The 25610-nt window shown below is 48.2% G+C and overlaps 1 protein-coding gene across 1 annotated transcript in view; it reads right to left on the bottom strand.

The window, feature by feature from the left end:
• ARID3B (AT-rich interaction domain 3B) overlaps positions 1 to 25610 on the bottom strand; it is a 30186-nt gene that overhangs the window by 3771 nt on the left and 805 nt on the right. The window contains exons 2-8 of the mRNA XM_056499707.1: positions 24013 to 24532; positions 16959 to 17030; positions 16222 to 16294; positions 7551 to 7734; positions 3400 to 3653; positions 1556 to 1816; positions 528 to 620 (exon numbers count right to left, since the gene is read on the bottom strand). Coding sequence (XP_056355682.1) covers positions 528 to 620; positions 1556 to 1816; positions 3400 to 3653; positions 7551 to 7734; positions 16222 to 16294; positions 16959 to 17030; positions 24013 to 24489 — 1414 coding nt within the window. The 5' untranslated portion in view covers positions 24490 to 24532. The remainder of the gene's footprint in view (positions 1 to 527; positions 621 to 1555; positions 1817 to 3399; positions 3654 to 7550; positions 7735 to 16221; positions 16295 to 16958; positions 17031 to 24012; positions 24533 to 25610) is intronic.

Genomic DNA, 25610 nt, shown 5'->3' with positions numbered 1-25610 from the left:
GCAGGTCTCTCCCACTCCCAGCAGGGATTTCCCTGTTCCCAGCAGGTCTCTCCCACTCCCAGCAGGGATTTCCCAGTTCCCAGCAGGTCTCTCCCAGTTCCCAGCAGGTCTCTCCCAGTTCCCAGCAGGTCTCTCCCAGTTCCCAGCAGGTCTCTCCCAGTTCCCAGCAGGTCTCTCCCAGTTCCCAGCAGGTCTCTCCCAGTTCCCAGCAGGTCTCTCCCAGTTCCCAGCAGGTCTCTCCCATCCCAGCAGGTCTCTCCCAGTTCCCAGCAGGTCTCTCCCACTCCCAGCAGGTCTCTCTCAGTTCCCAGCAGGTCTCTCCCAGTTCCCAGCAGGTCTCTCCCAGTCCCAGCAGCTCTCTCCCAGTTCCCAGCAGGTCTCTCCCAGTCCCAGCAGGTCTCTCCCAGTTCCCAGCAGGTCTCTCCCAGTTCCCAGCAGGTCTCTCCCAGTTCCCACCAGGTCTCTCCCAGTTCCCACCAGGTCTCTCCCGTTCCCAGCAGGTCTCTCCCATCCCAGAGGGCTCTCACCAGCATAGGTGGTGCCATTGATCTCCACAGACATGTTGATGCTGCCGATGCCGTTCGGGGTCAGGTTCAGCGCCGCTGCCGAGTCTCCCTTGTCTGGTCCCAGCAAAGGAGGAGCAGGGTTAGAGGGACACCACCCCATTCCCTGCACCCCCCAGAGGTGAGCACAGCCCCCCTTTGTCCCCACAGAATTCCTGGATCCCTGGCAGTGCCCAAGGTGAGAGCACACCCGGATTTAACCCTCAGCTGGATGTGCTCGGGCTGCAGCAGCTCCAGTGGCCGCTGGAGGGAGGGAAAACCTCTGTGAGAAGCAGGATTTTCCTCCATCTCCTCAGCCTGGGCAGTGATGGGCAGCTGTGTTTGAGGGGAGCTGAACATCAAACTCTCCCAGCAGCTCCCAAGGGCGAGCCAGGATTTTGGGATTGCTCCTCCACGGAGAGCAGCAAGGCCACCCCCCCTAAAAACTCCACATTATTAAAGTTGAATCTAAATATTGGTATCAAGCCATGCTGAGCTTATTAAAATCTCCTCTCTGAGCAGCTCCCAAAGCTCCATCTGATTCTTATGGTACAGTGGGGAAAAGGAAGGTGGGAATCCCATCCCTGAATCCTCAGGGCTGCTCCTTTTTGAAGGGACTGCAATTGTTCCCAGAGTTTTGGTTTAGGAAGTTCAGGGTGAAAGCAAAGTGAGGCAAGAGGGAACAAACTCCTGGATAAAATCTGTATTCCCTTTCCCTGTCTCTTTTTGTTTGGATGTGAAATTTAGGGGGATGCAGAGCTGCCAGGAACTGGGAATCCCAATCCCAGCTGCTGCTTTGAACTTTCCCATCCATATCTGTAGCTCAAAGCCAGCACTGCTGGAGCAAGAACAGCTCTTTCCTTTCTTCCCAGCCGTGCCAAACTCGAGCAAAGATGACGTTCTGAATTTGGATGAGCGGGACAATAAACCCAACAAACTGGAACACCCCCCCAGAGGTGACCCAGGTGCGCGTGTGACGCTCCAGGCCGGGATCCCGAGGGTCTGTGCCTGACCTTTCCCGTTGATTTTGATCTTCATGGGGACCTGGCGGGCCACGCTGAGCAGGTTGCGCTGCAGCGCCTGCTGCACCAGCCGCTGCTCCTCCTCCGTCGCGCGCGCCGCCTTCTTCTCCGGGGGCTCGCCCGCCTCCAGCCGCTCCCGCAGCTGCTCCAGCGCCGCCGTCCTGGCCGCCACCGCGCCCGGCTGGCCCGCCAGCGCCAGCGGCACCGCCTGCAGCCGGCCCGGCAGGGACACGCCCAGCGGCACGGCCTCACCTGCGGCGGGAGGGACGGTCAGCGCGGCCGCGGGGAGTCCCGCAGGGGAACAACCCGCTCGTTGGAAATCCGGCATGGGAACAACCCGCTCATGGAAAATCTGACATGGGAACAACCCGCTCATTGAAAATCCAGCATGGAAACAACCCCTCAGTGAAAATCTGACATGGGAACAACCCGCTCAGTGAAAATCTGACATGGAAACAACCCGCTCGTTAGAAATCCGGCATGGGAACAACCCGCTCATGGAAAATCTGACATGGAAACAACCCGCTCATGGAAAATCTGACATGGGAACAACCCGCTCATGGAAAATCTGACATGGAAACAAACCCCGCTCAGTGAAAATCCAGCATGGAAACAACCCGCTCATGGAAAATCTGACATGGAAACAACCCGCTCATGGAAAATCCAGCATGGGAACAACCCGATCATGGAAAATCCAGCATGGAAACAACCCCTCAGTGAAAATCTGACATGGAAACAACCCGCTCAGTGAAAATCCAGCATGGAAACAACCCGCTCATGAAAATCCAGCATGGAAACAACCCGCTCAGTGAAAATCCAGCAGGGAAACAACCCGCTTGTTGGAAATCCGGCATGGAAACACAACCCGCTCATTGAAAATCCAGCATGGAAACAACCCCTCAGTGAAAATCTGACATGGAAACAACCCGCTCATGGAAAATCTGACATGGGAACAACCCGCTCAGTGAAAATCCAGCATGGAAACAAACCCCCTCATTGAAAATCCAGCATGGAAACAACCCGCTCATTGAAAATCCAGCATGGGAACAACCCGCTCATGGAAAATCCAGCATGGAAACAACCCGCTCATGGAAAATCTGACATGGAAACAACCCGCTCATGGAAAATCCAGCATGGAAACAACCCCCTCAGTGAAAATCTGACATGGAAACAACCCGCTCATTGAAAATCTGACATGGAAACAACCCCTCAGTGAAAATCTGACATGGAAACAACCCGCTGCTCCCACATCCCAGCATGGAAACACAAACACCGCTCCCACATCCCAGCATGGAAACAACCCACTGCTCCCACATCCCAGCATGGAAACATAACCCCTGCTCCCACATCCCACCATGGAAACACAACCCTCTCATTCCCAAATCCAACATGGAAACCCAACCCTTTAGTTCCCAACTCCAACATGGAAACCCAACCCTCTAGTTCCCAACTCCCACATTCCAACAAGGAAACCCAACTCCCTCATTCCCAACATGGTAACCCCACCCCTCATTCCCAACTCCAACATGGAAACCCAACCCCCTCATTCCCAACATGGAAACCCAACCCCTCATTCCCAACTCCAACATGGAAACCCAACCCGCTTATTCCCAAATCCAACATGGAAACCCAACCCTCTCATTCCCAACATGGAAACCCAACCCCTCATTCCCAACATGGTTACCCAACCCTCTCATTCCCAACATGGAAACCCCACCCCTCATTTCCAACATGGAAACCCAACCCTCTCATTCCCAACATGGAAACCCCACCCCTCATTCCCAACTCCCACATCCCGACACGGAATCCACGGCGGCCGTGATGCAGGAGCTGACCTTTCCTGACGGCCGGCGACACCCGGGGGCTGCTGGTCCCGCTGCCCGGCGCCACGCCGATGATGGGGAAGCGGATTTTGGGAGGGGACAGCAGGGAAGGAGGCCCAGGCGTGGAGGGGGAGAAGCTGAACATGGAGGAGCTGTAGCTGGGCCGGCGGCCCTCGCGCCGGTTGCCGTCGATGGCCGCCTGCAGCTCGGCCGGGGAGCTCAGAGACTTCTTCTCGCACTCGTAGGCGTAGAGGTACTTCATGTACCTGGGCATGGGCACAGAGAGCAGCTGGAGCTGAAATGTCCTCAAAGGATCATCAACAGCTCCCTCGTAACTTAAATATTGCCTGTAACTCACCCAGAATTCATCACAACTGAAATATCCTCAGGGGATCCTCAAGGATTCCCTCACAACTGAAATATACTCTGTAATTCATCCAGAATTCCCACACAACTGAAATATCCTCTAAGAATCATCTAGAATTCCATCACAACTGAAATATCCTCTAAGAATCATCTAAAATTCCATCACAACTGAAATATCCTCTAAGAATCATCTAGAATTCCATCACAACTGAAATATACTCTATAATTCATCCAGAATTCCCACACAACTGAAACACCCACAAAGGATCATCCAGAATACCCTCAAAATGGGAATACCAACTATAAACCACACAGAATTCTATTTAAACTGAAATAGTGCCTATAAATAGCCCAGAAACCCCTCAAAAATGAAATATCCTCAAAGAATCATCTAGAATTCCCTAACTACTGAAATATCCTCTACAACTTCACCAGAATTCCTTCACAATTCAAATAGCCTCAAAGAATCATCCAAAATTCCCTCCAAACTGAAATATCCTCAAAGGATCATCCAGAGGTTCCTCAAAACTGGAATAGTGTCTATAAATCACCCAGAACCTCCTCACAAATAAAATACACATAAATAAATAAATAATAAAATAAATAAAATAATAAAATAAAATAAATCATCCAGAATTCCCTTACAACTGAGATATTATCTATAAATCACCCAGAATTCCTTCAAAACTGAAATAGTCTAAAAATCACCAAGAATCTCCTCACAAATGAAATATCCTCTAAGAATCATCGAGAATTCCCTCACAATTGCTATATCATCTATAAATCAGACAGAAATCCTTCATAACTGAATATCCTCTGGAAATCACCCAGAACTCCCTTATAAGTGAAATACTGTAATACAACTAACCCAGAATTTCCTCACAACTCAAATAGTCCCTATAATTCATGTAGAATTCCCTCACAACTGATATATCCTCCATAATTTAAACAGAATTCCCTCAACACTCAATTTTCCTCTATAATTTACTCACAACTCCCTCACAATTGAAACATCCTCCATAATTTACCCACAATTCCCTCACAATTGAAATATTATCTGTGATTTACCCACGATTCCCTCACAATTAAAATATCCTCCATAATTTACGCAGAATTCCCTCACAACTGAAATATCCTCCATAATTTACCCAGAATTTCCTCACAACTCAATTTTTCTCCATAATTTACCCAGAATTCCCTCACAATTGAAATATCCTCCACCATTTAAACAGAATTCCCTCACAACTCAATTTTCCTCCATAATTTACCCAGAATTCCCTCACAATTAAAATATCCTCGGCAATTTACCCACAATTCCCTCACAATTGAAATATCCAGCATAATTTACCTAGAATTCCCTCACAACTGAAATATCCTCCACAATTTACCCAGAATTCCCTCAACACTCAATTTTCCTCCATAATTTACCCAGAATTCCCTCACAACTGAAATATTATCTGTAATTTACCCAGAATTCCCTCACAACTGAATTATTCTCTATAATTTACCCAGAATTCCCTCACAATTGAAATATCCTCCACAATTTACCCAGAATTTCCTCACAATTGAAATATCCTCCATAATTTACCCAGAATTCCCTCAAAATTGAAATACCTTGTATAATTTATCCAGAATTCTCTCACAACTGAAATATCCTCCACAATTTACCTACAATTCCCTCACAATTGAAATATCCTCCATAATTTACGCAGAATTCCCTCACAACTGAAATATCCCCCACAATTTGCCCACAATTCCACCACAACTGAATTTTTCTCCATAATTTACCCTGAATTCCCTCACAATTGGAATATCCTCCACAATTTACCCTGAATTCCCTCACAACTGAAATATCCTCTATAATTTACCCAGAATTCCCTCACAATTAAAATATCCTCCACTATTTACCCAGAATTCCCTCAACACTCAATTTTCCTCCATAATTTACCGAGAATTCCCTCACAATTGACATATCCTCTTTCATTTACCCAGAATTCCCTCACAACTGAAATATTATCTGTAATTTACCCAGAATTCCCTCACAACTGAAATATCCTCCATAATTTACCCAGAATTCCCTCACAACTGGAATATCCTCTATGATTTACCCAGAATTCCCTCAGAACTGAAATATCCGCTATAACTTACCCACAATTCCCTCACAACTGAATTATCCTCCATAATTTCCCCACAATTCCCTCACAATTGAAATACCCTCCATAATTTACCAACAATTCCACCACAACTGAAATATCCTCCATAATTTACCCAGAATTCCCTCACAACGGAAACATCCTCCATAATTTACCCACAATTCCCTCACAATTAAAATATCCTCGATAATTTACCCAGAATTCCCTCACAAATTAAATACCCTCTTTAATTTACCCTGAATTCCCTCACAATTGAAATATCCTCCATAATTTACCCACAATTCCCTCACAACTGAAATATTATCTGTAATTTACCCAGAATTCCCTCACAACTGAAATATCCTCTATAATTTACCCAGAATTCCCTCACAATTGAAATATCCTCTATAATTTACCCAGAATTCCCTCACAATTGAAATATCCTCCATAATTTACCCAGAATTCCCTCACAACTCAATTTTTCTCCATAATTTACCCAGAATTCCCTCACAATTGAAATATCCTCCACCATTTAAACAGAATTCCCTCACAACTCAATTTTCCTCCACAATTTACCCAGAATTCCCTCAACACTCAATTTTCCTCCATAATTTACCCAGAATTCCCTCACAACTGAAATATTATCTGTAATTTACCCAGAATTCCCTCACAACTGAATTATCCTCCACAATTTAAACAGAATTCCCTCACAATTGAAATACCTTGCATAATTTACCCAGAATTCCCTCACAACTGAAATATGCTCCATAATTTAAATAGAATTCCCTCACAACTCAATTTTTCTCCATAATTTACCCAGATTTCCCTCACAACTGAAATATCCTCCATAATTTAAACAGAATTCCCTCACAATTGAAATACCTTGTATAATTTACCCAGAATTGCCTCACAATTAAAATATCCTCTATAATTTACCCAGAATTCCCTCACCACTCAATATTCCTCCATAATTTACCCACAATTCCCTCACAACTGAAATATCCTCTATAATTTTTCCAGAATTCCCTCACAACTGAAATATCCTCTATAATTTACCCAGAATTCCCTCAAAACCAAATATTATCTATAATTTACCCACAATTCCCTCACAATTGAAATATCCTCCATCATTTACCCAGAATTTCCTCACAACTGAAATATCCTCCACAATTTACCCAGAATTCCCTCAAAATTGAAATAGTATCTGTAATTTACCCAGAATTCCCTCACAACTGAAATATCCTGTATAAATCCCCCAAGACTCCCTCACGACAGCAAATCTAAAATCCCCAAGAACCCAGATCTCAGCCCACAACATTTAATTCCAGGAATTTTTTAGTATTTATCTCTGTCTGAGGCATTTGGATCGAGCAGTACCAACCTCACCCCTTTGGATGACACAGAGCCTGTGGGAATGGTAAGGAGACTCTAAAAAATTCCTAAAAATTGAGTTTCTATAGGGGCTGGAGGTGCTTTCCTCCATCGCTAAGGCACAGTTTCATATTGCCCAATTTTACTGTGAAATTTCACTTTTGCAGGTGAGGATTACAGGAAGGAGGTGCTGAATTCCCAATTCCCAGTGCTAAAATAAGCATTAAATGCCCAGGAATGGCCTGAAGAGGTAAAAAGGGCTGAGGGAGGAGGGGATGGAGATTCCCAACTCACTGCGTGCGCAGGGTGAAGGCGGCGCTGGTGATGGAGGTGGGCAGGTTAAGGCCTTTGGTGATCTCCCTCCAGATTTTCTTGTTGATGATTTCCACCAGTCCTCCCTTCTCAGTCACCAGTTTGTAGAGCATGTAAAGATCCAGGATCTGCTTGGCCATGATGGGGATTCGGTTGATGGGAGTTCCTGCAGGGAAAAAAAAACAACAAAAAAAACAAATATGGAAAGGATGGAGTCAGCTTGGGAGGGATTCATCTCTCTCCTAATGGGAAATTTTGGGAATTTGCAGCCTGGCTTGAGGCCTCTCTGTGGGTAAGTAAATGAGGCAAGGGAAGTGTAACAGTGGTGGTGTTTTTCACCACTTAATTAGTGGCTTGTCTGGAGTCTCTTCTGTCTTCACTCAGAGCCATGAAGGAAATGGATTTTCTCGTGTTTGGGCTTGGTTGTTTATTAAATTTTATCAAAAGTACAGAAAGTTCAATCAACAGCCAACAGCTAGAAGTGAGCAAAATGGAGAGAGATCCAGCTGCTACAAGGTCTCTTAAAGCTAAGCAGTCTAATAGAGAATTAATTATATATTATTTATACTTTTAACCCAATAACCAAACTCCTGTGACCCTCAGTGCAGCACTAACTGTCCAACCAGAAATTACTGCCTGAAACCATGAAGAAGGAAGATGAGCACCAAAAGGGAGACACCACCCAAAATCCTTCATCTTGTCCATACCTATTACTGCATTATAAAATCTCAAATTAAAAACCCTTCACCATGTGAAATCACGTATTTTTATTTAAATGCACAACTGTGATTTTAACTTTATCATTTAAATTTGGAAACCTTCAGGTCCAAAGCAGTGTTCTCCAAGGGGTCAGTGCCAGAAAGCACAGAAAGCTCAAAACTCCCAGGGAAGAGCAGCCACAGGGCTTGGCCTTTCCATGGAAAACCTTTTCCTGTGGGCAAAGGGAATTAGCAGAGCAATAAAAACCCACAGCTCCTGGAATAGAAAGAGGGGAAGTCGGGACTATTGAAGGCGAGGCACAAAGGAACAGGTTTTACGAGCTCAGGGTTAAAATCCTTGGATAGAAACCCTGCCAACCCCCAGGATGTGCTGTGCTGTCTGCCTGGGAACAGCAGAACCAAGGGAATCAGCACTGCAGAACACCTCTCCCCCATGGAGACATCCTCCAACCCTTGGGACAACCTGGAGAGGGAAATACAGGCTGAGCTTCCAGCTGCCACTCCTTTTCCCAAACAACTCCCTGATGAGGCAGCTCTGAGTATCCCAAAGCCAGCTCCTGCTCCATCCTTCCCTCTTGGTGTTGTCACATTTTGGGTTAACACGAAAGCAAACCTGATTTTTAACCTGGCAGTGCCCCCTTGGCAGCTCCTGGAAGTGCTAACGCCCAAACTAAGGAGATTTAGGCACGGAGAGGAAGAAGGAATTAAAAAAAGCTGAAGTGGCAGAGCTTTTACTGGCCTGGGAAACTCTGTCCTGGATCAAAGGGCCGCCCAGCCCAGGGCAGCATCCTGTCCCCACAATGGGCAGCCCCAGCCTGGCAGGAAGGCCTGGGAGGGGGCAGGGGACAATAGTGGAATCCCCAGTCCCCAGGGGAGGCTGGTGGCACTGCTGGCAGCCCCAGGCCCCGTTTATGGCCCTTATAAACGGGTTTATTCCGTGCCATGAAAGCAGCCCGGCCCTGCAGATGTGTCCTCGCCAGACATCCAAGGGGGAATTTTTTTCCCATCTTTTCTTTGGGAAGCCTGTCAGGCATTATTAGCTGGTGGTGCCCACAGGTTAACGAGATGCTGGATGAAACAGCTCATTTGTGCAGCTCTACAGGGCTGAAAACCCCACAGATGCAAAGTGTTCAGCAGCAGTTTGATGGGGTTTGGGGTTTGTGTTTTCCCCACAACCATCCTGCATTTCAGGGAGCACAGAGGGAACTCCAAACCCTCCAGATTGCCTGTGGTTCCATCCCTCCCTCCCAAAAAACCCTGGATTTGCTCTGTTTTCTCCCCAGCAGTGTGACAGCAGCACAGGATCTGTGGAGCACTGGGAATCAGGGAATGATCAAGTTACCTCGAGCTGTCACTCATCACCCCACAGGGAAAACAGGGAAATATTTCCTTCCCAAGCCTTCAGGACACCCCCAAATTCCCCTTCTTTGGTTAATTAGTGAGAGCAGCAAAGCCTTTGCTTGCCTGGGGGAGGATGAAGCTTCTCTCCCCCCAGCCACAACCCCTCAAACTTCCTCAATCCAATTTAAGGAATGGCATTAACTTGTCCAGCAGGGATTTTTATCCAGATGGAGAGTGAAAGGGAAGAGCCATGGATAAAGCTCTTAGTGACCCAGCTGCTCACACAGAAAATATTAAAAAATATCAGCTTTTTAACACCCTACTTTAACACACTCCTACCCTTCTCCAGACATCAGCAGCTGGGAAAATACACAAATGATAATCCAGATACTCCTGTGAGAGGCACAAACATCACCTGCATCCGTGGGGAATAAAGGCAGAAGAGTTTCCAGGGAGCAGGAGCAGCAGTGGGGTCTGATCTCCCTAAATCCCCTCAGAAACCCATGGACACCTTCCCTTGCTTTTAAACAGGACCAAAGTGCCCCAAAATTTCATTTATAGACCTGGCTAAATTGAGATTTAGATAGAAACACACATTTATAAACTCAGCTAAATGGGGAATTCTACAGAAACACACATTTGTAAACCAGGCTGAATCGAGATTTAGATGGAAACACACATTTATAAACTCAGCTAAATGGGGAATTCTACAGAAACACACATTTTTAAACTAAGCTGAATCGAGATTTAGATGGAAACACACATTTATAAACTCAGCTAAATGGGGAATTCTACACAACAACACATTTATAAATGTGTTTACACAGAGAATGTAAATTTATCCACTGAGTAAAATCTCAGTGTAAAATGTAAAAATTTCCCTGTACAGCTGATAAAATGCACAGAAGTGCTCCCAGGAGCTGGAATAATTCCATTTTCCATGGGTTCCTTCAGCTCCCACCCCTCAGATCCAGCACAGAGCAGAATTCCCGGTGTTTTCCAGAGGGATGTGGTGCCCTCCCTCCCCCAGCCCTGCCCGGGGGAAGGTGATAAAGGAAGGTTTTTATTGGAAACCCCCAATGCTGTCAGGGGCCATGATGGATTACTGTCATCTGGCAGCACCAGGATTAATGATCCTGGGGTCAGGGGGCAGAATTCCAGAGGGAAAGGTCAGCAGCCCAGGGCACGGCACAAGACTTGTTGCCTTTTGATGGAAAACTCATTTTACTGTACTTCCAAACCTCCCTGCCTGGCTCCAAGAGGCAGAGGAAGATCCTCCTCTCCCAGTTTTCTTGAAAAACAATTTTTCCATTTTTAGCAGAACCTTAGCTCTGTAATTTGGCTCATCCCAGCCAAACCAAGGGCACAAGGTGTTCCCACTGGAAAAGATGGAAAGCTGATAAATGTGGAAATGGGAAAGCAGAGTCATCCCACAGGCTCCTGGTTTTCTGAGGAGAAAGGCAGCCATGATCTGGATTTCTAGAATAAAGGGTTTCCTTGGAGTTTTAAGTTTTCCTTAATAATAATAATAATAATAATAATAATAATAATAATAATAATAATAATAATAATAATAATAATAAAAAAAGGTTTTTTTCTGTTCTGATCAAGAGCTTCCAGAGAAGTGCCCCCTCTGCCCCATGCTTGGAAAACCTGCTGGATTTGGAGCTTCCTGAAGGGGCTGAGCCCCAGGAAAGCCTGGAATGGTCAGGAAGCACTTCCTGAGGTTTGGCAGATCCATCACTGAGGGATTAATTTGGGAAAAACTCTCCCTCCCATCCAGCACCACCCCAGGGGTTTGTTCTCTTCTCCACCCTCCCTCTAGCCAAACTCAGGAGCCAGACCTCAACATGGAGGTGCAGACTGAGGAAAAACTGCCCCAAAATTCCAGATTCTAGGGAATTTCAGGGCTTTGCTTGGCCTCTGTGCCGGAGATTGCCTGCCACACAGGGATTTCCAGCAGCCTAAGCCACGACTTGTCCTGCACAAAGAGCACTTAATCACACCCAGCCCTGCTTCCCCAACCACCTCCCACCTTCCCTATCCAATTTCCTCACACAAGTGTCCATTTTACAGCAAGGAACAAAGGAGGTGTGAATCCCCAGTGTTTGCTCAGCACAGCCACATTGCAATCCCACTGAAATGTGCTCTGGAGTGAAAAACAGGCACTGAAAAAGACATTTTTAAGCCACAACCTGCAGCAGGTAAATAAAAAGCTGCTCATCCCACTCCAAATATGTTCAGAGCAGATGCCAAAAGGAACAGGTTTTCCCCAGGAAACTGGGAAAGTCCACAGGGGTTTAAAATAATGCTGAGCCAAATCTCAAGAAGAACAGAATTTTGTGTTTGTTTGAAGTGAGGCACGGTGATTCCGTGGGGTGTGTGAATTCCCAGCTAAACACAGGGAAAATTCATTTCACAGCAGCAAACCAACTCATCCCCCACGCTGTCTCAGCTCCTGGTTTGCCCAAACCCCACCCCAGGGACAAATCCTGGCTGGTTCAGGGGTTCAGCCTGAGTTTTACAGGGATTGGTTATACAGAGTTGGGATGAAAAAGAAAAGGAATCTCATGGGAGCTGCAATCCCTGGAATGGGGACCCCATGGAGAAATGAAATCCCTGATCCTACCCTGGAATGGAGATGTCATAGAGAGATGGAACCTCTGATCCTGCCCTGATCCCATGGGAGCTGCAGTCCCTAATCCCATGGGAGCTGCAGTCCCTGATCCCATGGGAGCTGCAATCCCTGATCCCATGGGAGAGCTGCAGTCCCTGATCCCATGGGAGCTGCAGTCCCTAATCCCATGGGAGCTGCAGTCCCTGATCCCATGGGAGCTGCAGTCCCTGATCCCATGGGAGCTGCAATCCCTGATCCCATGGGAGAGCTGCAGTCCCTGATCCCATGGGAGAGCTGCAGTCCCTAATCCCATGGGAGAGCTGCAGTCCCTGATCCCATGGGAGCTGCAATCCCTGATCCCATGGGAGAGCTGCAGTCCCTGATCCCATGGGAGAGCTGCAGTCCCTGATCCCATGGGAGCTGCAGTCCCTGATCCCATGGGAGCTGCAATCCCTGATCCCATGGGAGAGCTGCAATCCCTGATCCCATGGGAGCTGCAATCCCTGATCCCATGGGAGAGCTGCAATCCCTGATCCCATGGGAGAGCTGCAATCCCTGATCCCATGGGAGAGCTGCAATCCCTGATCCCATGGGAGAGCTGCAATCCCTGATCCCATGGGAGCTGCAGTCCCTGATCCCATGGGAGCTGCAGTCCCTGATCCCATGGGAGCTGCAATCCCTGATCCCATGGGAGCTGCAATCCCTGATCCCATGGGAGAGCTGCAGTCCCTGATCCCATGGGAGCTGCAATCCCTGATCCCATGGGAGAGCTGCAGTCCCTGATCCCATGGGAGCTGCAGTCCCTGATCCCATGGGAGCTGCAGTCCCTGATCCCATGGGAGAGCTGCAGTCCCTGATCCCATGGGAGCTGCAAACCCTGATCCCATGGGAGAGCTGCAGTCCCTGATCCCATGGGAGCTGCAATCCCTGATCCCATGGGAGCTGCAATCCCTGATCCCATGGGAGAGCTGCAGTCCCTGATCCCATGGGAGCTGCAATCCCTGATCCCATGGGAGCTGCAATCCCTGATCCCATGGGAGAGCTGCAGTCCCTGATCCCATGGGAGCTGCAATCCCTGATCCCATGGGAGCTGCAGTCCCTGATCCCATGGGAGCTGCAGTCCCTGATCCCATGGGAGCTGCAGTCCCTGATCCCATGGGAGAGCTGCAATCCCTGATCCCATGGGAGCTGCAATCCCTGATCCCATGGGAGAGCTGCAATCCCTGATCCCATGGGAGAGCTGCAATCCCTGATCCCATGGGAGCTGCAATCCCTGATCCCATGGGAGATCCAGTCCCTGATCCCATGGGAGAGCTGCAATCCCTGATCCCATGGGAGCTGCAATCCCTGATCCCATGGGAGAGCTGCAGTCCCTGATCCCATGGGAGAGCTGCAGTCCCTGATCCCATGGGAGAGCTGCAGTCCCTGATCCCATGGGAGCTGCAGTCCCTGATCCCATGGGAGAGCTGCAGTCCCTGATCCCATGGGAGCTGCAGTCCCTGATCCCATGGGAGCTGCAATCCCTGATCCCATGGGAGAGCTGCAATCCCTGATCCCATGGGAGAGCTGCAGTCCCTGATCCCATGGGAGAGCTGCAATCCCTGATCCCATGGGAGCTGCAATCCCTGATCCCATGGGAGAGCTGCAATCCCTGATCCCATGGGAGAGCTGCAGTCCCTGATCCCATGGGAGCTGCAATCCCTGATCCCATGGGAGCTGCAGTCCCTGATCCCATGGGAGCTGCAATCCCTGATCCCATGGGAGCTGCAGTCCCTGATCCCATGGGAGCTGCAATCCCTGATCCCATGGGAGCTGCAATCCCTGATCCCATGGGAGCTGCAATCCCTGATCCCATGGGAGCTGCAATCCCTGATCCCATGGGAGCTGCAGTCCCTGATCCCATGGGAGCTGCAATCCCTGATCCCATGGGAGCTGCAGTCCCTGATCCCATGGGAGCTGCAGTCCCTGGATTAGGGATCCTAAAACAGTAATTTCTCTAAACCATGTTTTCCAGCTTCTTCAAGGGATAATTATTTCTTTGAACTCTAATGTTTGCTTTCCCAGAAAAGTTTTTTTTTTAATTCTTTTTTGATCTTTCCATAGAGAAGGTTCCAGGCTTTTCCCTAATTAGAGAAAAAAAATTCTGCTGTCTGCTTGCAAGGATTGCTTTATTTTATAAAAAAAAAAAAAAAAAATTGGGTTTTACAGGCAGGCAGAAACCCCTCCATGGGATCCAAGGAGAAAAACCTGGAAAGCTCCTGCTAGAAGAAACCCAGGGAATGCTCAGTCCATGCCCTTAACCCCAAAACTGCCCAAAAAGCAGCTCCTTCTGCAGCAGGAACTTCAAACACCATGGAATGGTTTGGGCTGGAAAGCAGCTGGGCTTGGGATGTTAGGAACACTTTGCTCTCAGGAGAGCTGGATTTGGGGTGTTTTGGGAACAAGGCAGTTCAGGAGAGCTGGATTTGGGAATTTTTGGGAACAAGGCAGCTCAGGAGAGCTGGATTTGGGGTTTTTTGGGAACAAGGCAGCTCAGCAGAGCTGGATTTGGGGTTTTTTGGGAACAAGGCAGCTCAGGAGAGCTGGATTTGGGGTTTTTTGGGAACAAGGCAGCTCAGGAGAGCTGGATTTGGGGTTTTTTGGAATAAGGCAGCTCAGGAGAGCTGGATTTGGGGTTTTTTGGGATAAGGCAGCTCATAGAGCTGGATTTGGGAATTTTTGGGAACAAGGCAGCTCAGGAGAGCTGGATTTGGGAATTTTTGGGAACAAGGCAGCTCAGGAGAGCTGGATTTGGGGTGTTTTGGGAACAAGGCAGCTCAGGAGAGCTGGATTTGGGAATTTTTGGGAACAAGGCAGCTCAGGAGAGCTGGATTTGGGGTTTTTTGGGAACAAGGCAGCTCAGCAGAGCTGGATTTGGGGTTTTTTGGGAACAAGGCAGCTCAGGAGAGCTGGATTTGGGGTTTTTTGGGAACAAGGCAGCTCAGGAGAGCTGGATTTGGGGTTTTTTGGGAACAAGGCAGCTCAGGAGAGCTGGATTTGGGGTTTTTTGGGAACAAGACAGCTCAGGAGAGCTGGATTTGGGGTGTTTTGGGATAAGGCAGCTCATAGAGCTGGATTTGGGAGTTTTTGGGAACAGAGCAGCTCCTCAGCCAGGAATTGGGATGTTAAAAACACTTTACTCTAGGGAGAGGAGCTGGATTTGGGGCTTTTTTGGGAACAGGAGATTGGGATGTTTGTCAGCACAAAGAGAGGAATGAAGCCTGAATCCTTATGTTTATCCCAGGATAGGCTGAGCAGCTCCCAAAGAAAACCCCACAGTGGGACTTCCACCCTCTCCCTGCCACCCAAAACCCTGGGAAGAGCAGGAACAGGAAAACCAGGAACACAGCTGCTAAAAAACCACTCCAATTGAAAATATTCCCTTTGCAGGATGGCACAGCCCAGTTTGCCCAGTTTTCCCATCAAAAACTGGGCTGGCTGAATTCCATAAATCCAAACATTCCCAGCCTCTCTGAGCTCCTCCAGGAGGCTGATCCCAAGCAATATCCATCCCAAACAACCATTTTCCCTCTCCAGCAGTTCTAAGTTGTTAAACTCAGGCTGAGAGGGATTTCTGCTGGAATTTTTGGCTTTTGAAGGCAGAGGCAGAATTCCAAACTGGCACCCTTGGAGGGACAAGAGGGCACCCCAAATGTTCAGAGGTGTTTATTTTATCCAATACCACATTTTACCTACTGAGAACTGAGATTTAGATAACTGGCACACTGGGAATGCCCAGGAAAAACTTCCTGGGATCTTCAGGGCAAGGACAACACCAGCACTGAATCAGAAATTTCATTTACAGGGCACTGCTCTCCTCATCTCCCAAGGGAAACACCCCAAATTTTAGCTCTGCTAAGTTCTGGATGTGTTCTTTCAGCTTCAGGGAATTCAGAATTCCCTTTCCTGCCCCTGGGATCCAATAAATGTCACTCACCTCTCTTCTGCATGAAGATGAAGAGGTCATCCAGGAATTCCTTCCGCTCGGGATCGCTGTCCAGTTCGTAGAGCTGGGGGAGGGGGGACAAACCAAAATCCACAGGGAGACCAAAAATTAATTCAGGAATTAAGGCTTCTTCCAGGGTAAAAAGGAAAACAGGGAGAGGCTCCTGAAGGGTCAAGTTTTCCTGCAAACTCTCAATTTCCTTTTTCCAGGGTTTCTCACCTAAGTGCAAACCCCCAGAAGGAGGAGATGAAAGGACAGAGCTTTCCTGTGTGGCTCCAAAGGAACCAAAAGCCTTCAGAAATGCCCAGAATGGATTTGCTGTGGGAATAATTTTTACCAGAAGGCCTGAAATGCTCAAATCATTAAAATGAAGCTCCCTGGGCAGTGTAGCCCAAAAGAGCTTTTGGGGCTGAATTCCTGGGAAGCTCTGGGAACAGCAGAGCTGCCTTGGTTTAAACTGAACTCCTCCAGCTGCTGTGACACATTTAAATCCAGCATTCCAGAGGGAGAATATTCTTCTCCCAGCTGGCAAAAAAACCTGTTTTTAAACAAGTTTTTAAATATCCAAAATCCGGCTGTTAATTCTTAGCTCTACATCCCAAAGCAACAAACCAGCCCCAAATTGCAGGACAAAGCAGTTTTCTCACTGATTCCCTTTGGGAAGGGCTCTGCCATGGATCAGGGAGGAGAATTCCCCAAATTTTTCCTTTCCCAAAGCACAGACAGACCTTGGCAAAGTCTCGGGAGATTTCCCGTCCCCGGCATCCGTCTCCATCATCGCTCCAGCTCACGCTGCCATTCTGGGGAGAGAAAACACCAAAAGAGGCTGAAAAAGCTTGGAAAGCCCAAGGAAAGACTCCAGAAGGTTGGAACAGCTGAATTTTTAGGTGATTTTTATTGTAACATGTGGATTTTTAGGCACAAACACACAGAAAAGCAGCTGCTGGCTCAGGAAGGTGTGTGTGTGTTTGGGGGTGTGTTTGTGATTTTGTCACATTTCTCCCACAAAATGGGAAGTGGAATTTCACCTCCCAGCCACATTCCCTCCCCTCCTGAAGAGGAGGATGCCAGCTCCTCCCTCCTGGCTCCTTGGAGGATGTGGGTTTTTTTTTTTTCCCTGGAGAAATGGAAAGCTCAGCTTTGCTGGATTAAGGCTCATTAAAAGGATTAATCTGGTTATGCCCTATTCCATTTGGGAAATCACCATCCTGGAAAGGTGGGAAAGGGCTGGAAACCAGCACCTCAAGGCTTATGGAAGGCCAGGATGATCCTGAAATAAATCCAGGCAAACTGAAAATACCAACTCTGTAAATCCCAACCCAGCTGGGAAAAGGAAGGAAGAACCAAATCCACAGAGAGAAAAAGTCCCAGCACCCCAAAAACATCCCCTGGCAATTCTGGAGGTGCCCCAGCACTCAGAATAAACCAGCACCTCCAGATTTATGGAAGGCCAGGATGATCCTGAAATAAATCCAGGCATCCTGAAAACACCAACTCTGTAAATCCCAGTCCAGCTGGAAAAAGGAAGGAAAAGCCAAAATCTCACCGCCAAACACATGGAGAGAAAAGGTCTCAGCACCCCAAAAACACCTCCTGGGAATTCTGAAGGTGCTCCAGCACTCAGAATAAACCAGCACCTCTAGATTTATAGAAGGCCAGGATGATCCTGAAAGAAATCCAGGCATCCTGAAAACACCAATTTTGTACATCCCAATCCAGCTGGGAAATGGAAGAGCCAAATCACTGGGGCAAATCCACCCTGCACATGGAGATAAAAGGTCCCAGCACCCCAAAAACACCCCCTGGGAATTCTGGAGGTGCTCCAGCACACAAAATAAACAAATACCTCCAGATTTATGGAAGGCCAGGATGATCCTGAAATAAATCCAGGCATCCTGAAAACACCAACTCTGTAAATCCCAATCCAGCTGGGAAATGGAAGAGCCAAATTAATGTGGCAAATCCACCCTGCACATGGAGATAAAGGGTCCCAGCACCCCAAAAACACCTCCTGGGAATTCTGTAGGTGTTCAAGCACTCAGAATAAACCAGCATCTCCAGATTTATGGAAGGCCAGGATGATCCTGAAATAAATCCTGGAAACACCAACTCTGTAAATCCCAGTCCAGCTTGTGCTGGAAAAAGAAACTAAAATCCAAATCCACCCAGACAGAAAAGGTCCCAGCACCCCAAAAACACCCCCTGGGAATTCTGTAGGTGTTCAAGCACTCAGAATAAACCAGCACCTCCAGATTTATGGAAGGCCAGGATGATCCTGAAATAAATAAAGCATCCTGAAAACATCAACTCAATAAATCCCAATCCAGCTGGAAAAAGGAAGGAAGAGCCAAATCATTGTGGCAAATCCACCCTGCACAAGGAGATAAAGGGTCCCAGCACCCCAAAAACACCCCCTGGGAATTCTGGAGGTGCTCCAGCACACAAAATAAATAAATAGCTCCAGATTTATGGAAGGTCAGGATGATCCTGAAAGAAATCCAGGCATCCTAAAAACACCAACTCCATAAATCCCAATCCAGCTGGAAAAAGAAAGAGCCAAATTAATGGGGCAAATCCACCCTGCACAAGGAGATAAAGGGTCCCAGCACCCCAAAAACACCTCCTGGGAATTCTGGAGGTGCTTCAGCACTCAGAATAAACCAGCACCTCCTGGATGGAGCTGAATGGAAGGCCAGGATGATCCTGAAAGAAATCCCAGCATCCTGAAAATACCAATTTTGTACATCCCAATCCAGCTGGAAAAAGAAAGAGCCAAATTAATGTGGCAAATCCACCCTGCACATGAAGATAAAGGGTCCCAGCACCCCAAAAACACCCCCTGGGAATTCTGGAGGTGCTCCAGCCCCCCAGCAGCCTGCAGCCATCTGGCTGTGAGCCCCACATGGAATCAGAAGATGAAGAGCCCCCTGCCCCATCCCCAGGCTGGAATGAGCTCCTAATGCCTGCTGATTTGGTTTGAGCCAGTAATTCCTGCTGGAAAGTCAATTACCCCACCAGTGAGGGATATTTAATGGGGGATTATTGCCACTTGTGTGCTGTCAGCTGTTTGTTGCAGGGGATCAATTGCCAGCCTGGGTTTTGCTCACAGGAGGATCCATCCCAATGTCCTTTCTCCCCAGCAGAGATTAAACCCACAGATTTTTGGCTAATTATCCATCCAGCTGCTCCTAAAACCTCAATGATTTCACTGGGATCAAACCTAAGGAACAGCCAGAATCAGAGAGAGCAGCAGGAATTGCCCATCCTGGACCTTGCAAATCAGGGATTTGTGAAAGTTCAGCTTTCTGACCCTTTCCTTTGCACTGGGATATAAATCCAGAGTTTATTCTGGATTAAAAGTGAATTAATTCCTGCTTCCAGAGGGAATTCTGGTCATGCTGAGAGCTTATTCTGCTACATTTGAGGGCAGGGATGAGAAAGGAGAGGGGTTAAAGGAGGCAATTCCCTCCTGCCAGTGGGTTTGAACTTGGGATAATTCCCAGGGAAAAAAAAAAAAAAAAAAAAAAAAAAAAAGACTTTTAAAGGGCTTGAAAAGTTCAACAGAACACATTTGGCTTGTTCTCTAGGGGGAAAAAAAAAAGGGTGGGGGGGTGATTAGAACAATAAATCAATCTCACTTCCCACAGCTCCACCCTGGGATCTTGGGTGAGAAAAGGAGATTAGGAGGAGCTGAAAGCCAGGGAAAACTGGATTTATCCATGAAAGCTGGAATTAGGTATGGAAAACTGGATTTATCCATGGAAAAAAACTGGATTTATCCATGGAAAAAAACTGGATTTATCCATGGAAAAAAAACCGGATTTATCCATGGAAAAGTGTATGGGCCACCACAGCTCTGTCTGTGCCACCTGAGGGGCCACCACAGCCCCTCCCCAGTGCAAAGCTCCAGCAGCAATCCCCTCCAGCCCTATTTTGGGATTTTCTCCCCAAGCACCTGGAATATCTGATTAGAGGGAAGCTCACACGTCCAGAGCAATTCTGGTTCCCGATGCCAGGCCGGAGTTAACCCCGAGCAGATGGAGGAGGAGGGATCACAAACACGTCCCATCCTCTCCAGGACTGAAAAAAAAACCTTCCAAAGCAGAGGAAAAACAACTTCTGCACCTCCTCACTCTGCACAGAGCCTTTTTTACAGTTTTTTTGCTGAAATCCCCACCTGGGCATGAGGCTGAGGGCCCTCCCCTGCCCCGTGGCTCGAGTCAATGAAAAGGGACTGGGGCAGCAATTTCAGGATTATCAGAAAATTCCTTTTGTGGGCAGAGTTAAGCCTTAGGAAGTGAAACAGATGCTGCCAGAAAGAAAAGTGTTGTAGTACAAACGCTGATAAGATCAGGGCTGCTGCCCTGCCCCAGAGCTGCAAGTTCTCAGGCACAGGGAGAGAGCCAGGCAGTAATTACTGCCCACAGCAGCTCCCTGCAATGGGAGCCAAGCCTGCCCTAATAACAGAGCTCAGCTCAGCTTCAAAGGCAGCCCTGAAAACATTTGAGTGATTTCAGGAATGGCAGGGAGGATGGGGAAGGAAAGGGTTGAGGTTGAACAGATTAATTACTTTTTTTTTTTTAAACATTAAGTTTCTTTCACGTGTTTCACGTGGAGGAACCTGCTCCCTCATCCTTAAAACTCAGCTCTCTGAATGCCTCCTGTTCCCAGAGGAATCAGCCAAAATCCCACTGATGTGGGGGGAGAGAGTGATTCTCAGTCAGCCCAGAGTGAGAAAAACACAAACTCAAGGAAACAGCTCATTCCTGTCTGCAGCCTGACTTCCTGGGAGCTGCCACTCCTCCTATCAATGTAATTTATTCAGTGGCACCTGAGCTCCTTCTCCTGCCTAAAACCCACCTATGGAATCCTCTGAGCCTAAGCCAGGGATTTCAGCAGAAGCAGAAAGGGAAAACTCAAAGCTGTCACTACAGAAGAAGAAAAAGCAGGTGTTTGCTGTCAGCTGAGAGTGAGGAATCTCCTTCCACCGTGCCATAAAAATCAAAATATTCCAGGTAAAAAAAAAAAAAAAAAAAAAGAACCTGAAAATCCAACCACAGGGCAAAACCCCCAGTGTGAAATGCCCTTTTTTTTTTATTTTTCCCCCCTGCTGGAGCAAGGGGTCTCTCCTGAGCAATCCAGGCACATACCTGAGCTTTTGGAATCCCAGCCACTCGCTCCCAGGGCCTGCAGCAAAGGCTCAGTAATTATTTTAAGCTGACTTATCTTAATAAACAGTGTGACCTCTGGCAAGCTTTAGGTCAGGCTTTTTCAGCTGGTGATTTCTGGGAAGCTGCCCTGAGTTATCCCCAAAATCCCAAGGCACAAACCCCATCCCACTCACCTCACCCTGTGGAAAAAGGCACCAGGCAGCAGCTGAAGCTGGAAATTTGGGATTTATATTTGGGATTTATATTTGGGATTTATATTTGGGATTTATCCTCACATTCCTGCTCAAAGTGCTGCACCAGGAGGAAGCAGCCTCCAGCTGTGCTGTTGTTTTTTCCCTGCTCAGCTTTCCCAGGTGAGCACCCCTGGAATGAAACCCTCCCTTTCCCCCTTTTCCAGGAGCTGGGATGGATTTCAGAGCATTCCAGAGGGCCCCACAAAATTCCAAAATCCAGCTCATTTTGCCCACAGCCTTGTCCTACAATGATTTCCTGGGATGGGACAGAAGTGGCTGTCAGATTTCTGGTGGCTCCCAGATTTCTGCCATCTCCAGGCAATCCCAGCCTCAAAATTCCAAAGCTTCCAGAAGAACAAGCCAGCCTTGAGGGAAGGAATAAAGTGATTTTTTTCCCCCATTTCCAAGAGAATTCTGCACACCAGGAATGCTCCTGGAACTGGTAAAAAAAAATCTAAACAAGAAAATACTGACCAGGAATAATTCTGGAAACAAACTGGAGAGTCTGTTCTATCCTGGATTTTCCAGAGAGCATAGGAAAGAGCTCATCCCTCCAAAATATACCTTGATATTCAAGATATATTCAAGGAATTGAGTGGCCAGCCCAGTTAATTCTCACACAATTTCCCCCCTTTCCTGCCAGATTTTATTTCCCAGTTCTGAACTGGGAATCAGCAGCTCCATTTGGATCCAAGCCACTCCACCTCCAGTGGCAGGGGACAAAACTTTGGGATAACAGGGGGACCTGCCCTTTTCCTGCCCTGTTTTCCCAGAGCTGCCCCAGCACAGCCCTGCTATTCCTTTATAACTTTATTCCTCCCATTCCTGCCCTTCCCAGCAGATTACACAGCACCAAAAGTGGTTTTATTTCAGTTTTTCCTGCTGAAGCTTTGGGCACTTTGGGCTAAAAGTTCAGGAGTGACCCAAAACACATTGTGCCAATTCTTATTTTACTTTATTCCACTTTTTTTCCCCTCTTCCACACAACCCTGGCTGGTTTCATGGCCTGGCCAGAATGCCCAGTGAGATCTGCAGGGCTCATCCAACAGGAGTGGGAAGCTGGGCAAGGAACAAAACCAGACTAAGCTGAGCTTTATTTGGCTTTTTAAAAAAGAGATCCCTTAAGACCTGAGCCCTGCCTGCTTTTCCCCACCCAGAGCCCTGAAAGAGGAAGTTTCCACCACTCCCATCCAGTAAATTCTGAGGCAATGGCCCCTGGCTGACAAACCCACCTCATTTCCCTGTGGGAGCTTGAGCAACTCCCTCTCAGAGAAAAACTGAAAAAGGGGTTTTACAGCCCTGCAGAGGAGCTGGGTTAGGGAACACCCACCTGCTCTGCAGGGACAGGCCCCAGAAATTCCCACTTACAACAAAGGGAGTAATCCCACCATCCCCTGGCTGCAGGGAAATGTGGAATTAACCTCCCACGAGGCAGCAGTGAGCTGCCTCCTTCCTTTTCCTTCCTTCCCTTTCCTTCATTTTCCTTCCTTCCCACACATGGAATATAAAGTGACTTTGACTCTCAGTATCAGGGCACCAATCTCCCAAATTCCCAATTCCAGGATCCCAGAGCTCTGACACCTCTTGTGAGGTGTTAGGAGGGAGGTGCCTCCATTCAAAATGAGCAAAAAACCACCACGTTTGGGGGATTTTCTTTCCCAAAATTCCCACCCATAAAGGCTCTCCCAGAACCTCTTTCATAGGAAAAGAGGCATTTTCAGAGGAAAAATGCCATGCTGGAAATCCAGTTTTTTCTCAGACTACAGCACAGCAGGGAATATAAAGTGGCTTTGACTCCCAGCATCAGGGCACATCTCCCAAATTCCCAATTCCAGATCCCAGAGCTCTGACAAGAAATAACTCCTTGTGAGGTGTTAGCAAGGAGCAGCTCATCCAAAATTAGCAAAAAAACCACCAGGCTTTAGGGATTTTCTCCCCCAAAATCCCACCTCACAAAGGCTCTCAAAGAGAATCTTTCATAGGAAAAGAGGCATTTTCAGGGGAAGAATGCCATGCTGGAAATCCAGTTTTTTCAGAGAGGACAGCACAGCAGGGAATATAAAGTGGCTCTGACTCCCAGCATCAGGGCACATCTCCCAAATTCCCAATTCCAGAGCTCTGACACCTCTTGTGAGGTGTTAGCAGGGAGGTGCCTCCATTCAAAATGAGCAAAAAATCACCATGCTTGGGGGATTTTCTTTCCCAAAATTCCCACCCATAAAGGCTCTCCCAGAACCTCTTTCATAGGAAAAGAGGCATTTTCAGGGGAAAAATGCCAGTTTCTGGTGGAACCTCCTCCCAGAGGTGAGCACATCACCCCCTGAGGGCGGAGATGTGGGAATGGAGCGTTTTTGGGAGCAGGGGGCGCCGGCACTGACCTGTTTGAGCTGCTCCTCCAGGCGCCAGGCGGGCCGTGCCCCCGGGGCCGGGGGGTGCTTGGCAGAGTCCCTGCCCTGCTCCTCCTTGCCCTGCTGGGCTGCCCCCGGGCTGGAGGCCACTCTTTGGTTGGGATGGGCGCTTTTGGGAGCACGGAAATACTTGAGGGCGGAGCAGCTTTCCCGGCCGGGCACCTCCAGCTCGTCTTCATCCTCCTCTTCATCCTCCTCCTCGTCATCCTCCTCGTCCTCCTCCTCGGAGTTGCGGGCGCCGCGCTCCAGGGCCCGGCCGGAGGGAGGGGGGTGACACGGCGAGGGGACCGCGGGTGACATCGCGGCGGGGCCGGCGCGGGGCTGGGCGGGGAAGGGCGGCTTCGGGAAGGGCGCCGGGCGCTCCCGGCAATCCATGGGCACCGCTGGCTGCTGCTGCTGCTGCTGCTGCTGCTTCTGCAGCTGCTCCACCACCGCCTGCAGCTTCATCCCGCCGTCAGCATGGCTGGCAGCGCCGGGAGCCGCGCACGATCTGCGGGGGACACACGGCGCGCACCGCTTTCATCTTTCTCTCTCTCTTTCTTTTTTTTTTTTTTTTTTTTTTTTTTTTCTCCCCCCCCTTCCCAGGAAGGGGATGGACAGAGCGCAAAGCCAGCGCTCTTTCCTGTGCAGGAGACCGTGAAACAATCAGCTCCGCGTTTAACAGCCTCGGGCTCCGGCTAAACCATTCAGTTTGCAGACTGCTTAATTGTGTTTTCCAGCTCTGCTCTGCCCCAAAGACACCGTCCCGGACGCCTTTGTGCAGGCAACGAGCCCTCCACGCTTCCCAAATTAATGCTGCTGCAAGGGCAGGTTTGGGATTTGGTGCTCCTGGAATACTGCCTTAAAAGGAGACAGCCAGGATGAGCCTGACCATATTTATATTAAAAAAAAAAAAAAAAAAAAAAAACAAACAAAAAAAAAACATCCATGCCAGGCAGGGATTTGTCTAGCCTTAAATTCTTCTGTGCTGTCACTCCCTGCCACTTCTTAAAAAAAAATTAAAACATAAATAAAATAATTTAATAAATAAATAAATTTCGTTGTTGTTTTTCAGATGGGAGCACAGCAAAGCACCGAGCATTTGGGATCCCGGAATTCCCAATGTATCCCAAGCCCTGTCCCTGCCCTCCTTTGGATTTTTCCCAGCTCTCCATTTCTGACCTGCTGAGCCAGCACTTGAGCAAAGCCCAACAGAACAGCCCCCGGCTGGAAGCAGAGCTCGGGATAAATCCTGGAAAAGCCACGGCGCCGTTCAGTTTGGACTTTGTGTCCCCCACCAGCCCGGCTGGCACGGATTGTGCTCCTCGGGGTGGGAAAAAGGTGATCAAACACATCCCATCCCATCCCAGGGCTGGAGGGGGATCAAAACACGGCCAGCTCGGGGAAACAAAGGAAAAAACAACCCCAAACAAGCCCCGAGCTCCTGGCACCCGCTTGTTTGGGGGGAAAATAAAGCGATTATTTTGGTAAGAACTGGTTAGAAACAGGCTCTAAAATAACTGAGCACCTACCAGGCAGTGAGAAGAGTGACAGACAACTTCCAGGATGGCCGGAGCATCCCCAGCTGC

The sequence above is a fragment of the Oenanthe melanoleuca genome, chromosome 10 (genome assembly GCF_029582105.1).
Source record: "Oenanthe melanoleuca isolate GR-GAL-2019-014 chromosome 10, OMel1.0, whole genome shotgun sequence".
NCBI lineage: Eukaryota > Metazoa > Chordata > Aves > Passeriformes > Muscicapidae > Oenanthe > Oenanthe melanoleuca.
The sequence above is the reverse complement of the archived record's forward strand: the minus strand, read 5'-3'. Positions and strand labels throughout refer to the sequence as shown.